We start from the raw sequence: 17,149 nt of genomic DNA on the forward strand, positions 1-17,149 counted from the left end.
GCCTCACTGAGAAAGATCTACCACTTAATTTAACATAAATTATGTCGAATTACAATCCTGGGGAAAACAAAGGGCTTCAGTCTTATCAGCCTAATGCACTTCTATAAAATATCCAATTAAAATCTGGCAGACTGTGATGGTGCTTTTCCCATTTATATTAGCTTTTGTGAAAACTATTAAACTTTATTTATTGGGCGAAGATGACTTTGAATGCCATGATGTTAATACTTTAGTGGGACAGGCTTAGCAGATTTTTGAACTAGCACTACGCTGTTGCCATAGAGAATATTATGATCTTTTGGCGGACAGGGGCAGATCTATAATATCTTTAGTCTGTGACCTTTCAAACCAATGGCAAACACACATGGTTGCCCAATTTCCATAACATTGACTCCAGCTGAAATGGACCACCTTTCAGATAGGCAAATCTCTGTGATGGGCTGGACGAAGGATAATAAACATGAAACAGGAGCTGTTTGCTAATGGCCAAGTCCCTTTAAATTATGAGCATTTTTTTCTGCTCCTGGTCCACCAACAGCGCAGCGTTTTAAACATAAAGTAGCACTGTTATTGAGGAACAGTATGGTGTAGCTGGTGGTTCATTTCAATATGCCCTCTATTTGAACATTCAAATAAGCCTTATATTTACCCCCATTATCAGGGCTCTTTGCTCAGTGAGCCTTATGAATATTTGCACACCTGCTGCCATTGTCACTCCCTAAAGGACAACCTGGTGGCACAAAGCATTATGGGAATGTGTGCCTCGGTTACAGCCTGCCTAACAAAGAACTAATGAAATAATCACCACAGTATGATTCTCTTTCATCCGCCATGTAATATCAGAGACCTCAGTATTTCCCTACTAAACGCTGCTCAATAATGAGAACTCAGGTCAGTGGTGTGCCCATTCACAAATGAATACCAAAACAGTGAGCAATGCCTGGGAAAGGAAAAAGCTGTTAATGTAGATAGTATGAGTCATAAATATAACTGAGGTGAAAAAAAAGCCTATGCCAATAACGACAAGACAACATTTGGCTCTTGGGCTTCAAAAGGAAAATCTTTCCCCCGTGTGTTGAGTGAGTATTGGGGCAAATTTGGGTCTGTAACCCGGGGGCTAGGAAGGGTTTCCATTATCATGGCTTTGTCTTAACGAAAGCTCTTAAATCTCAGGTTACTTCCTGTTGAGAACAATAAAATTCTACTTTCTCAGGCCATTAAGACTTTAATGAAAGCAGAGCCCAGTGTAACAGAATTGCCAAAAGATCATTGCAGTAAGGGCATGACTAACCATTTAGAGTTAACTATTTTGTTATACAGTTCAATTAACTCAACATGTGTTTAGAAATATGTGCAGGTCTTGAAGCAGGTAGTGATGTGATTGCTATACCAGGTGTAACCATATTTTAAACTGAAGAAATATAAAGGTCACTTATGAGAGAGAGAGAGAATCCAATTAGAATTTAATACATTTTTGTAAAACAGGTCAGTAGTTTGGCAAATCGTTGCTATGGCTGGGTTAAAGTGTTTTTCTACATCAATCGATGGAATACCTTGGGTGTCAAATGTGCTTAGGGAATGGAGACAAATGTATACATCAACAAATATGGTATCAAATGAGAGCTGGAGAGTGCAATACTACCCTGAAATAATTTTCCTGATCATTATATCTGTAGTTCATGTGCTGAACTGCTCCATGTGTATAGAAAAGTCATTTTATTTTAGTTTGACATGTTCTCAAAGAGAGATTGGTGACTATTTCAGCTGTTCCAGATGAATGTTTCTTGTCTTCCGTGCTCTTGTCTCTAACACACAACGATGTGTTAGAGTGGTATAATAAATAGTGGACTGAAGAACTGATGGTGTGTCATGATAAATGGCTGCAATACGACACCGAGCCTGACAACATTTCTTCAGTGCTACAGTCCCCTTATCTAAACTGCAGTCACACGTGTTGGCACCATGCACTGTACTGTAGGAGGCCTGTCAGAAGGTTCCAGAGTATATCAAAACATGCGTCTCACATCTCCAAATTCTCTTTAAGCAAAGGCTTCTGGGATGTTGTTTGAGGAAAAAGACGCCTAGTCAATTTATGGCCTGCCATGAGATTAAACATGCTCTTTATGAGATCTGATCAGGCTAATGGGCTGTGTCAGCCAAAGATTTACATATTCAGCAGCAACATTCCTGATCCACATTATCGAGATTACACAGAGGGGTTATCTCACCGCTTCCCAACAGTGGAGTGGAAACAAGATTTTTTTTAGGTTAGGGCATTTATATGTGTGTGACTATATTTAGAAGCCCTGGTATTTTCAACACTCTTTACAGGTAATGTTCTAAATCTGTCATTCGGACATACATACACATAGGTAGCTACCCTCTGGGATGGTTTGTTGTTAGATTTATTAATTCAACTGCATGCAAAATGGCCTTGGTCATTTACAACCACAGGGGAACCGAGTATCATCTACCAATTTGTTCAGCATTACATCTCTCATGGCCTGTCAGTAAAATAAGCCTGCTTGGCTTCAGCTGTTTCAGAGAAGAGTGAGTCCTTTGTCCTGAGGGCTACAATCACATTAGAACACAAGTTGATCTAGAAGACAAAAAAAATGGATCAATACGAACAACAACAGAAGCAACTTATTGGATTTTATTTCAGTGCTTTTGCACAGATGTGGTGGGCTGAAACAGTATCATGCCTCCGTTTATCAGAGTGTGATTTGATATGAAGGTCAGCTTAGTGGACTGTGTGTACAGCAGATCCAGTGAAAACAGACTCCACTGCGGGTGTCACGGCCACAAGTCTTGATGTCAACAATTTCTATATCTGTTCATCTTTATGGAACACGATAGCGCTGATGAAATGAAGGCTGAAAAACATTATACAATAGCCCGGCTTTCAAACAACAAGTGCTGTCGGCCCAAAAATAGGAACCCATTTCATGATTAATCAGCCTCTGCATCTGGTGTCCTCTCTTGTTGTTTATGAAAGCCTAAAATGTCATTTCAGTTCTGTAAGTATCCTATTGTTCCTTTGCCACCAATATCGCTGTGCCTTTACAAAGGCAAATATACATTATCACTCAGGTGTCCAAGCACCGCTCCCATGGCAACATCACTGTTGTTCAAGGGTTGTCAAGGAAGCGCTTCCTTCACAGGGGTTAAAATAAGCTAAGGGGTGTGGTCAAATAAAAAGGAGGGAAAAAACACTAATGAATGTGAAAATACATGTTTGGTGAGACGACCTACACACATCTGGGTTTTGTAAGTTCAGTTTGACTCAAAGTCTAACCTAAAATGGTTGAGAGGTTGTAATAACAGAAAAGGGTGTAAGGAGTTCACTTTTTTCCCATCGAGAAAGCACATTTAATAAATATGATAAAACAGTCCACTTACAAGGGGTGATTCAAATGGTTCAGAGCATACAAAACAGGTATTCATGTCCACAGTGGGAAAAAAAGCTTCTGCAAGGAGGTTTGGTTACATCAATCAAGCCTTGAAAAAAACTAAGTAAGCAGCTTCTCAAGGTACCTCCATTTAAAGTTGTGTTTGGATATGTTTAGAATGTGTGTGATGAAATGGCACCAGCTGTGTACACTGTCGGCATTGCACGTGTAGCTCAGTGTTTGGAGAGGACTTTAACCCTTTCAATCCTCATCTCACAAAGGAATGAGAAGACCAAGTAGGCTCAGAACAACGAACGGGGGGTAGGTGAAAGAAGGGAATTGGGGATTTGGAAGTGGGGATACTGTGAGGTTGCCTGGGGGGGGGGGGGGGGGGGGTACAGTGGAAGAGGCTGTAATTTAACATATCTGATGTCTCCTCCGTAGTTCCTTTTAGCTTTGTTTTCCATGCTGAGGCGTGAAACAATGCCAACCAAAGTCTTCACAATCAAGCTTTTGTCTGTGCCAGGGCAGCGTTTACAGGGGGGCCCTCTGACATCCCTTGATAACCACAGCTGCTTGCTCCATCCTCGCATGTTACACTATCCACAAATCTTCCAACAATGGAGGGGGCTGGATTGTTTTACTATAACAGTTGGTACAGCTCCATGTTGACATCAAGTACGTGTTTTTTAGATCATTTTTCCCTCCTTTATTTATTTGGTATGCTCTAATCCTGAGACAGCAGAGAAAATTAGTGCATGCACTGTGCAGAATTTCAGAGGCAATTTGTCATATTTTTACAGGCACCATCTGTTATGATAAATCCTACGTGGTACACACTTCCTGACACAAAGTCCAAAGAGGTTGTCATGGAGAAAACTCCACAAAGAGAATCATCTATGCTTGTGTAACTAAATGACAGTGATCATTCGAGAGAGAGAGAAAAACAACAGAGATGGCTTTCCACCTGCTAATTTGGCTCATACTGAGCCTTCTGACTGAAACCGAACTAGAAGTAAAAATGAGTTCTCAAAATATTGAGTGTTTGTGAACATACAAAGCATCTTCATAAGTGAGTAGAGTGTACAGCAGTTCACTAACTAAAGATACAACCAAGTGCTCTTGGTGCACTATTGGAGGTTTTAATGGCTCCTGGACAACTGTCTTTATTGAATCCAGCCTTGACTGATTCAGCAGTGCAGCACTTAAGAGTATCTCAAACTGAAGAAAATATATGTCCCTGTTAAGGAAAGCTCATGTGAAAGGGCCGTTTAGTGCGGCAAGAAATGTCTTTCTAAACCTTTCACTGCTAATTATCTGAACTGTTTTAGGAAAATATATAAGTGTCGTATTGTAGGTCCACATACTACATTTTCAAAAAAAGTTATGTAAAGTGTACATTATTTCATCACAATGAAGTCACACAAAATAAGCCCATGGTATGTCCAGGATAATATGGGCAAGTATTCCTTTAAGTATCTCAGAAGTGAAGCTATTCTCTTGTAAATTTCACTGACTACAACCACATGTTCTCTGTATAAACCAAAGCGCCAGTAAAAACCACAGCCATTACCCAGATAAATTGAGTTCTGGTAGAATGTAAGACTGCACCCAATTTAAAAAAACACCAAAGTAATCACTGAACGAGAGGGTTTTTCTGTGGGAATGGTGAACATTGCTCTTTGTGTTATGGCCTGTTAAGAGAATAATCTAGAAGGACAGACCTTTCTAACCTGAATTATAGCTACCTTTCATGTATCAGAATTAATGGATTGCTTAGAGGTTATTAAAAACTATCATGTATTCAATGACTAAATCCATTACAATATACCAAATAAGGTAGTTTTGGACTTGCGTCCACATACTTTTATTGGCAGTTTGTTATCCTTGGATGTAGAACCTCATTAAGTTTGAATTACTCCTTGTGACTTTGCATTTGTTACAAAATCTCAAATATTTTGAAAAACAGGTCCAGGTACTTTCATTTTGCTGTCAATCGGATTACAACCCTTTGAAAATGATGCAATGCAACTGTTGACATCCCAGTAGCAAACAAGTATTGACAGATATATGTCAAAAGATGAACTGCATTTTGCATGGAAAAGAAAAAACAACACATAGACAATGCTAACTGTCCATATAATGTGAGTGGCTAATTGCTTTGGTTTGACTACCTCCCTGTCTTCATCCATTTCAAATCCCTGAATCCCTTTTGAGACAGTAAGATTGATTAGACAGTTTGGGTTAATAATGTAGTGGTCTCTGGAAGGTATGCTGATGATGTGATGACTCAACAAGACCTTTTGATCAGTTTCAGCTGTTATGATTGCTGCCCCCCCCCCAAACACACACACACAGAGATCACACCATGTATATGTGCTAACTCAACACATACCCTGAAATCTATAGTACTTTTACATTTCTCCCAAGACACACTGTGGACACAGATCACCAGATTACCAGATCTCAAGATCGCCAGATTACCAGATCACATGGTAAAATGAAAGTATGACACAATGAATGAATACTTAACATGAGATCAGGAATATATGGTATATTATAAACTCATCAGCACATATTAATGAATGACTATTTTAATATAGGTTATGACAAGTTAATACAGTCTTGCATGCATATGCATGCCAACATGAAATTAAACATGGTTCACATTAAGATACTGGGGAAAAAAAATAACTTACTTACGACTCACAAAAGCTTCACACAAGGCCTCATTATGCAAGCTTAACAAATCCATTATAACTTTCACATTAGCACATTGCTGAATAACCTTTACAGATTCGTGAGAGATATGACTAATACAAATGGATGTATTTGTTAACAAAGAATCGTAAAAAAACATAATGACATAATGATAAACTACACCTCTATTTCTGGGTAGTAATACTGATAGCCATTTGTATGCCACTGATAACAACGACTTTTTAATATAGTTTGACATCCTAAAATGCTAACCTACATGTCTACAGAGTAGGTTCTACATCAGTATAAATAGGCAATAGCCCGCATAGGCTACTCGAACGCACTCTTATTTATGGTGTGTTACAATTTCACATTGAAAATGGCTTGTGGCGCTGCCGACGAGTGCATGGGAATACAAAAGTATGGAACAGCTCGAGCGAAGTTACTACATATTGTTAATCTTTCAACTTTAGTGAGGACCTGCACTGGCCGAATATCCACTGACGACATGCTTTTTGTTATGTATTATGAGTTGTTTATAACTGATGACTAATCACGAATAACATACTTATTTAGCTGACACATCCCTTAGAATTGTGACCCTGTCTTGTAATATGAGCTCTCCTATCGACAGGTCTTTGTTTTGGGGTCTTTTCAAACTATCGATTTCAAACACAACCTAAACCCGCTCTCAGTTGAGGGGACCTTTTTGATCTGTAAGGTGTATCTAATGGCCGTGCATCGCAAAATATAACCATCACGGCGTAAGTTTCAAATGCGCCCCTTCACCATTCCGAACTTGATTCGAATTTGGCTTAGATATTTTACTTTGATACAACATAGGCTACTCCCGATCTAATTTTTCAAACCACTTGTATATCTCCCTAATTACAGTCCATTTGCTACAATGCATTTGAGCATGTTATAATACCCCAAGTGACATCATAGGCTAATTCTTGCACTTCCACCTACCCTAATGAAGTCTCTCTGACCTAGCGTTAAGTCTTACACTGTAACAATGCCATAATGAAGTGCCAAAGAAGTTTCTATGGCCGAAAGATGGTCTACAAGCAGAGCATCGAGGTCATCGGACGTTTACGTACTCTACAACGGAATTGTTGTACACTACAGCAATACACAAGGATGAAACCGAAGTGGCCAGCATGTCAAATATCAAGCCTTATCAAGCCCAGCATCCATGAGCACGTCGGATTGTCGTACAGAATACAACACAACTTCACTCCAGAACAGATGCGTTGTGCGAGTGCCCAAATACTCACAGTGCACAGTGCAAACTGAAAAATATAGCTACAATCTCACCTTATTATAGTTGTAGTATCCCAAGCAGTGGGAAAAATCCAGGCTCTGTGGATCTCCAGGAATAGAATTCCCTCCGGCAGCCGGGTAAAAGCGTACATCCATGATGTTTCGGTGTAGAGCGCAGCTGTACAATGAACTGAGCTCAATTTGTTTTCTCTTTTTACAATCCACGCGCTGTAAGCAATGGAGAGACGCGAGCAAGCTGTAGTCGGGACGGTGCGGGATAGCTTGGGGAAAGGGAAAGGAACGAAGTGTGAAGTTTAGGTAATCCTCTTTCACTGGTGTTAATTGGCGCTCCTGATTTAAAAGCCTAAAACCAGTTGTGTGATGTTAGACCTTTTCCTCGAGGATTGGGACTTCTGTTCCAGGCCACGGTGTTTCAGCATGCACGTAGAGACAGCAGCTGTACACAAAGAAGCCACGCGACCGGCAAAAGAGACTCCACAGTCCTGCCCGTTGGTGTGCCACAAAACAAAATGGAAAAATACACGGTGACTATTACGAACGACAAAATAACCACTTTTCGCTGTAACGCACACTCATTCAGACTACTCCCATAGTGATAGCAGTGTCTTCTGCCCGGTCAGGTCCATGCGTATCTTGTGCTTTAAAGTTTGATGGCTACTTGGAGAAGTTTGTCCTGCGGTTACACCAGTTTCATTTAAAAGCATTCCCTTTATAGAGGTCCGACGGTGCGGAATACGGTTGTCCCGCTAGGTTTTTGCCTTTTCGTAGCTTTCAAATGGAGTTGTGCACTGAACTGACTTAAGGTAACCTTCACAATCAGCTCCGTACCACTTCTTGACGCGCTCAGTTTGTAAGCATAATGAACAAGGGAAACATGCGGAGAACTAGGACCACTCCCCGGGCACCGCTCGCCACTCCCCGTTCTGGGAGATACACAACTGTGACACTTCATGTAACACTAGTGTGCTGTGATACAGAGGTTTCAGACTTTGACACCCTCTACCGTTTTAACTGGACTGGCATGTAATAACAAAATGCATCACAATCTTTTAAACCAAATTTGTCCCTATAGTAAAAACTGCCTACACCGTAAACAAAAAAACAAAACAAAACAAAATCACATTATCGCACCAAGAAAGTAACCAGCAATAGAAATGGGTCACTGTTTTATTTCATACCGAAACCTGCTTAAGGTGAGTAATCACATATCTAAGTAGTATAAGTACTATTACAACATCCAAGATACTGCATGTACTGATGCACAAGTAATCAAATGGTTGGCTTCACCAGACTCAGACACAGTACTGCAGGTGGAATTTACATGTAAATGGGGAACTTCCTCTTTCTGAATACACAACATATGAATTGGTACTACAAAACATGTTTGCATAGTACAACTGAACGTTGTAAATTATTATTACTTACTACAAATATATTACTACTATTTTTTTTACAAATATACAATACATTACTACAAATATATTATATTTATAAGACAATTGACAACCTCTTTTTGACTGCCTTGTAAGACATTAAACTCTGGATGGGTAATAGCTTCCTGAAGCTTAAAGGAAATAAGACAGAGGTTATTATCTTTGGTCTCCTGAGATTAGTCGTGTGCTTGGTCCACTCATACATACCAAAAGTCTGTAGTAAATAACCTTGGGGTGTTTTTTTTACTCAGATTAAAAATTTGACAGATTTGACACACAATTTGGCAGATACGTTCGGTTGTTAGTACTTCATTTTACAAGATGAGAATAATTGCTAAAGTGAGACATTTCCTGTTCCAAAAAGATTGTGAGAAGGTAGTAAATGCTTTTATATCTTCCAGACTGGACTATTGCAGTGCACTATACTCAGAGGTAAGCCAAGCATCACTTCATAAGTTAAAAGTGGTCCAAAACGCAGCAGCTATACTTTTAACTAAGACCAAGAAGTCTGACCACATTACACCAGTTTTAGCAGAACTACATTGGCTACCAGTGAGGTCCAGGGTTGATTTTATTGTTTGTTTTTAAGACTGTGAATGGACTAGCTCCATCTTATATTTCCAATCTCCTGACCCTTTGCACTCCATCAAGGACTTGAAGCTCCTCCGATAAACTTTTACTGGTTTTTACATTGGTCTATTTTTAAATCAAAGGTTTTCGAGCTTTTACTGTCATTGGTCCCAAATTATGGAATAGTTTTCCCTTTTATGTTACATGCTCCCTGCTTGGGCACTTTTAAAACCAGATTGAAAACTTGTACACTGGCTTTCCCTGGGGTTTAACTTGCCCTTTCTTTTAGCTGCACTCAGTTCAGAGGTTAGGAGGTTAGGCTTTTATTTGTGCTTTTAGTCAGTCAGAGGTTACTGTACTGCCAAGTTCATTTTAATTTTTGGTTATTTGGTCAAGTTCACTTTTAAGAGGACTAGTAACAGTATAGGAAACACCTCTCTACATGTACTGAAGCATAGACATCCATGAAACAGTGACATTAAGTTATTAATACACTCATTTATTCATGAGACTATGTACAGTGGCAAGACCTGAATTCAGTAGAAATACAACCCTTGTACAGTAAATGATAAACATAAAACACCTTTACGTGGATCTCAAAAGATAAAGAAAACTGAACAAGCCGGAGCCACATAGTTTTATACTACAAAGAAGAAACATTGTGTGTTCAAGACACTACCTGCACAAAGCTTGACATTTTCTTTTTACACTACAGAAAACATGTCTGAGCAAAATTTTACATAAAACTACATATGCAGTGAGTAGAGTTGCCACAGGAAAAAAAGAGCTCAAAGCCGCATGTGTTCGGCAAGCCAAGCCAAACAGTTCTCCCTATTGAAACAGCATGCTGGCCTTCCGTAGAATGACCACAGGGGGCAGAGGAATTAAAAAGTAAAAGGATGTCTTTACAGTTTATGACTTTGTGCAGCCCCTGGGATCATTAACTGTATTCTGACTATTGTTGTTTTACTCACCGACTGATCTGTCCAGCTACACATTTCATTAAATTCCACTGGCAGGAGGTACAGAAACCTTAAGACTCTAGGGCCAGATAAATGAATGGGGATGGTCTACACATACTCAGGCTTCTCTGTGTTTTATTTTATACTGGTATATACATAATGAACACTGGGAAAAATGACCCATTGTTGTCAGTTTCACATTTGACTATAGTGACCTAGAGAAACAGGTCAAAACAGGTACACCGTTAGTATGGACACCAAGCCATGAAAAGAAAACATCATGTTTCATCAGTGCCAAAAATGGTACTACAGTTTGCCTGTTGCCTGGAAAACAGATGTCCCTTTCTAACCTACAACCTGGGGTTAACGTAATGCTTTGATCAGATTACGCTGTCCTTGATACAAAGACACACATTTCAACTCCTGCCTAGTGGAGTGCCCTCTGACCAGAAGGTTAAGTATATTCTTTAAAATGTTTGTCGACTTTAAAGTAAATGTGTGTATGTGTGTGTGTTTAGTGGAAAGGTAATACATTTTCCATTTCCACCATGTTGTGTGTACAGTATATGCATTTACTGTGTTTGTGAAACATACTGCAGGAAGATATGAAATACTTATGTCTGGGTGGAGATCTCTAGCCTCAGCAAGACGTTGCTGAATAAGGTCAAACACCAGCTAATGTATAACATATGATGTTTTATAAGAGCTCATGTAACATGGTTTTTATGTATAGAGGCATCAGCATCTAAAAGCCAATCCACTGCTTATTGTAACAGTTGAAATGAACGGTGGAATGTTGTGCGGGGGGATAAAGCGGGACATATGTACACTAGATGTGTGTTTCTGTTTCTCTGTGTCTCAGCAGCGCGACGGCATTGAAGCAGGCCGGGGTGAGTGGGAAGCAAATGGTGCTATTGAATTACGTGGATATAAGCGCTGAATGCATTTTGCATGTGCTATACTCCCCAAAGAGTGAATCAAAGAGGTATAAAATGCACTCACATTCCAGCCAGACCACAGTTGCCATGCTGTAAGATAAGCGATAATCCTCATTTCTGTGCTTGCTCCAACGCGCCACTGCTTTCTTTGTGATGTGTGCACCCATACATGGTTAGAGATTCCATATGGCATGAATTGCGACAAAAAAACCCAGCCAACAAATACATTTTGTCACACTAACCAAAGGCATGTGTACACATGTGGTTGCATGATAAAAAGCAAACACATTCTCTCTCTTTCTCTCTCCCTTTCTCCTTCTCCCTCTCTCACTGCATTCTGCATTCTTTCTCCCTTTCTCTCTGCATTCTTTCTCTCTCTGCATTCTCTCACTCTTTCTGCATTCTCTCTCTCTTTCTCTGCATTATCGCTCCCTTTCTGTCTCTCTCTCACTCTGCATTATCTCTCCCTTTCTCTCTCTCTCTGCATTCTCTCTCTCTCTTTCTTTCTCTCTGCATTATCTCTCCCCTTTTCTCTCTCTCTCTCTCTCTGCATTATCTCTCCCTTTCTCTCTCTCTCTCTGCATTTTCTCTCTTTCGCTGCATTCTCTCTCTCTGTTCTATCCTGCTTTTTCCCTCTCTCCCTCCACACTTTTCCCCTTGCTCACACATTAAATAGGATATGCAAAAAGAACATCATGCATAATTTTGTCAGAAATATGCTGCTCCGTATATCATATTCACCTGGTTGGAGTTGTTGTATTTGATATGTCTGGATATCAACTACCTCAGCCCCTGTGTTGGTCTTTGATTCGCTGTTGTTATTCATTTCTGTGTTTAATGTTGTTTGCCAGTGTGGCTGGGGAGCTGAATTAATTTCCTTTTGTTGGTTTGGTGTCAGTGTGGCAGCCAGATGAATTACGTCTAGCTACCATGTGTCATTTCCTCTCAGCCAAGCAACATTGTCACCATTTGGTAACCTGAAAACAAATTATCCTCTACTGGCTCCGGTTCAAATTCAATTATATCCGCATAGAGTAATTACGTGGAGGTATAAGAAAATAATAAATGCAAAATAATTAATTAACCTAATAATATTTATTTATGCTCTATTCAAATTAAGGAGATGATTTTCCTTAGTGGCAGAGCTCATCATGTTATTGCTGAAGCATTTATATAGCTATAATATTAATTGCGTGCAATGTGGATCCATCAGGGGTATTTAGGGCCTATTGTTAGGATCCTATGCAATGTATCCCATAAGCTAAGATACTGTGCTTTATATCCTTTGACCACAAATGGACTGAAGGAACATACAGCGCAATAAACACATGTAACCAACCACTTGTCAGTTAAAGAATATATGTGGCCAGAAAACTGTTTTACATGGCGATTATGAGAGTCATTAGTTGATTGCTAATGAACCGCAAGTGTTGGGCAATGGGTTCCTGAATGAAATGGCCTAAATGAACCATTGGAACAAGATTTGGTGTACGCTTTACTGTACACACAGTATCAGAAGAAAGAATATATTGTAGACCAAAGATATTTCACTCATCAAGTTCTGCTATAAACCTGTCAATAATAAAGAACATATTTTCATAGACTTTCCTGAACTATTGGTCTTTACTGAACTATTTAGTGCACTAACATTGTTTATCCTCACCTGAGAAAATGCTTTCATAAACAGCAACCCAATATACAATCATATATATATTTCTGATGTGATCTACAGTTTTCAGACAGTGTCCCTACTAAGTAGTGCAGAATGTTGCATCCCAAGCAAACTAATGAGAATCCTGACTCAGCCAGTAACATTGAACTTGAATGTAGAAGAGAAAGCTCAAACTCCTCCGAGACACAGACCTAGACAGAGTCATTTAAAAGCCACTAATTTATAGGTGTTACCACTCGCTCTGTGCAGGAGAGAGCCCCAGCAGGCTATTTTCCTCTACACTGGTTTAATCTGTAACCCAGAAAAAAATGACGAATGTGTCTATGCGCGTTCAAATGTACATTTCAATCTTTTGGTATTTTTTAGCTCTGCAATAATATCTGGTTCGCTGCAATAAGAGAGAGATAAGAATCAGTAACTAACCGCACATGACAGAGACAGGGGGCTCATGATTCAGACCTCATCATCTGGGGTAAGTATCCTCACTGCTTTCCTCTACCATGAACATTTCCCCAAGCTGATTATGTGTTTTTGAAAAGCAAACCTGAGTGTGTGTGTGTGTGCGTGTGTGTGTGTGTGTGTGTGTGTGTGTGTGTGTGTGTGTGTGTGTGTGTGTGTGTGTGTGTGTGTGTGTGTGTGTGTGTGTGTGTGTGTGTGTACGCACATATATCTGGTACTCAGAGTATCTGCCAGGCCTTTTCCTGCAGGATATTTGGAGGCTCTAGTCTTCTGTGTTTGCATTTATGCTGTGCCCGCGGGGCCCATTGCCTCTATTACACTACTCAGTAATGATGAGCAAGATTAAAGATTAAAGCCATAACCCTCCTCTCCTCCTCCTCTGCTCTCTCTCTCTCTCTCTATCTCTTTCTTTTCCTCACTCTCTCTCTCTCACACACACACACACACAGCATCTGTTACACTGCAGTGGCTTGATACTGTGCATAATTGGCCAGAATCTTCACTGCTGAATCATAACATCTGCACAGCCTTCAATTTTCGGGTAAACGTTTATGCTGGAGATTTCACTGAGGAGGCAAAGCTCTTTGTGAATATTTGCACTCAAATTCAGTGTTTATTTGCTTCAATAGTGCTCATTTCAGACTTCCTCCAAAATGCTTGTTTTTATGCTAGCGAGAGCCAGTTTACTTCCTGAAGATTTTACATAAGCAAAGTTGCCTTTCGGTTTGCACATCAGCTGCCATACAAATGAGTTAAAATGTAAACATAGACATACCATTAACTCTACTAGCTCAACTGTATAGTAGCACATCTATGACAAAGTGGAGGTCTTTCAGTGACCGAATGGCATGAGTGTTCTAATCACGAATCACCTTTCAAAAATGTCAACGAGTCTATGAAAAATCTTTGCACTGCCCCGATGAATTCACTGGATACTCCATTTTATTATTCTCAATTAAAACCTGTCCTCTACAGCATTAGTCATCTCAGTCCTCATAATTCATACTAATTAGCGGGAGCCGTCATTGCATCTTTCTGGATAAGGATATTTCAATATCCCATTAAACGATGCAGCGATATGGCGGTGATTGACATTCTGTGAAACTTGGGAAGTAATTACATTACATGCTTCAGTGTGTTCCACCACCTTATAATTTCATTTTTCAAGATGTCCTCTGCTATGTAGTTTATGTGCGCAAAGTAAAAGCACTGGCTGAGATTGTGTTGGATGTGCCAGAGGGGAAAGGTTGTAGGCTACAATCAACATGAAAAAGATGATCAGATACATTTCGGTATATTTACTGACCTAATTATTGCAGTCTCTGGTTTGTGATGACAGAGACTGTATTTACAAAAAAAAAAGCTTCTTGATGGTGTGTTGATGAACTCTGGTGAATAAAATGTCTCCCCCAGTTATGTCAGTTGTTTACCATGGAGGACAGAGCAAAGGCTTTATCAATTATTCATTTAACATGAGCTTATGCAGGCTCTAAGGTAGGCATAACATTCATGGATATTAACAACATTTGCCAAACAACATGTCACACATAATTGTCTTTGAACTTTTGTGTGGGCATGCTTGTCAGACATCAAAGCTCAGATTCAGCAAATGAATTAACTGAATCCATAAAATCCTCTAATATCTCAGCACAATTAGCTGATGAGTGATCATATTTTTAATATGCTCTGAATCTGTGTTAATCTGTTTTGCATTACAGTCATAGTTTTACATTAAGTTTGTGGTGATGCTGTGCTAATGTAAGGAACAATGTCAGACACGCACCACAGTACAACAATACAGTGGTTATGGTACTAAAGGAAGCAAAATAACAAACAATAGCCAATTTCCTAGCACAAATTTGCAATTCCTTTTATAGTCTGTCATAATAGATCATTCTGAGTTTCTATTTGCAATCAATTACATTGTCACAATATGCATTTCTTTGGCAGTAGATTTCTCATCAACACTTTGAATGAGATTTTGCTCAACCACAGCTGTATCGTTCCCAACTCACACTTTAATTTGAGCCTGTCTGTCACTCCTGCTCGTGCCACAGTGCTGACATTCATTACTTATGCATCACACTATAACCCTCTTCTCGTGCACATACTGCATTTTAACCCTTTGTGCGCAGCAGTGACGCTTATGTAAGGATGTATGTTTCTTTGTACCAAATCAGACATCTACATTTCTGTTATGCTTTGGGCTGAAAGGCATGTACGACATTGCTACAAATCCCCAAACTATATAGAGTTACACATAGTGACACCTGAGAGAGTGAGAGAAAGAGAAAGAGAGAAAAAGAAAGAGAGAGAGAGTCCTTTTCTAATCCAGATGAAATACAAACTGAACGGCTTTGTCCCGCTTGAAATAACTAGCTAAGCACTCGGCACATGAAGGTTGCTGGGGTGACGCTCTTCATTTCATACACAGGGCATGATTTGTGCATGCAGAAAGAAAAATGATTCAGTGAACTGAGAAAGTTTGCCCAGGCCCGTAGGAAAAGCCCAGCGATGTCCATGCCCACTAATGACAGTATGGCAGTAGTGATGGTAACGCTGATAACCCTGTGGCATCAAAGACAGATTATTCTGTTTGATTCAATGAGGCCACTCTCTAATGGCTGTCAGTAGCCATATTCGGATGTTTATGTGCTGGCTTTGGTGGAGGCTCATGCATATTAATGCAGCTCCTCCGTACACACATTCAGTCCAGTGCTGAGAGCAGAGAGAGACAGCACACCATTCTGCTGCTGTTCTGGCTTACAGACCTTCCTCATCGGTAACACAACCTTGCTGGTGCGTTCCTGTTATTGGGTTATTGGGCTTTTTTGGGGGGGGGGAGACATCACTTGCGCTTTTCCGATATAGACTACCAAAAGTATCCATTTTTCTTAGACCTATATGCTGTTACAGTGGCTCTTGCATTTGGAGTAACCACAGTAGTCCAGATCCCTCAGCGTCATGGAAATATTATCTGATAACATGGGAAATGGAACATGTGACAGGGGTGACTGTAAAATGGAAGAGAGCATAAACAGCAGGGGAAACAGGAAATAGGAGGTCAGGCCTGCTGCTTAAATGTGTCATAAATACAGGGAAATGGCTACATGTTTACTTAACGTTGATTATCTACAGTTGAGGAGAGCAATCCTGGTTTGGTTTTCTCGTTAACCCGTGTGAATTAAATGTCATAAAAGAAGATGCTTTTTTAAGGATCATCTTGACTTGATGCAACCCACAATTTAATATTATGGCCATATCTACAGGCTAAATCTTGACTAAAATGATCTTTTGACAGTAAGGCGTGCTAACAATCTTATGTTTTCAATAATGGTGAAAATGCAGTGTAGTAGCATCAGGATTAGTAGCAGGATAAGACATGAGGATTTGAGTTTTGAGATTAAAGGTAGGGCTAAATTAAGAGTCAGGCTATGGTTTTGGTTATGGTTGAAAATTAAGGTGGGTTGCTAGGTGTTCATATATTATTTGCTGACAATTTTTTAAATATCTAAAATTGGCTATCCAAATAAAGTGTTACCAAACGTACCTTACCTTACTCAATAGTGTAATCTATTGTCCCCATCGCCATATCTACTTTACCTTAACACTATCTGCAATGACATCTTGAAAGGTCTTTATGACTGCAGGAGGTTCAAACACATTTACTAGGGTCTGAAAATGGTTTCAGACCCTTGGTCGTTGTCTTTTGAATCAAATGTCAACATGACAGTAA

General features: G+C 39.7%; 1 protein-coding gene across 1 annotated transcript in view; it reads right to left on the minus strand.

Moving 5' to 3' along the window:
• tox3 (TOX high mobility group box family member 3) overlaps positions 1-8,579 on the minus strand; it is a 43,539-nt gene extending 34,960 nt beyond the window's left edge. Inside the window, exon 1 of the mRNA XM_031569183.2 lies at positions 7,413-8,579. Coding sequence (XP_031425043.1) covers positions 7,413-7,514 — 102 coding nt within the window. The 5' untranslated portion in view covers positions 7,515-8,579. The remainder of the gene's footprint in view (positions 1-7,412) is intronic.
• Positions 8,580-17,149: the final 8,570 nt, after the last annotated feature.

The sequence above is a fragment of the Clupea harengus genome, chromosome 6 (assembly GCF_900700415.2).
Source record: "Clupea harengus chromosome 6, Ch_v2.0.2, whole genome shotgun sequence".
In the NCBI taxonomy this organism is placed as follows: domain Eukaryota; kingdom Metazoa; phylum Chordata; class Actinopteri; order Clupeiformes; family Clupeidae; genus Clupea; species Clupea harengus.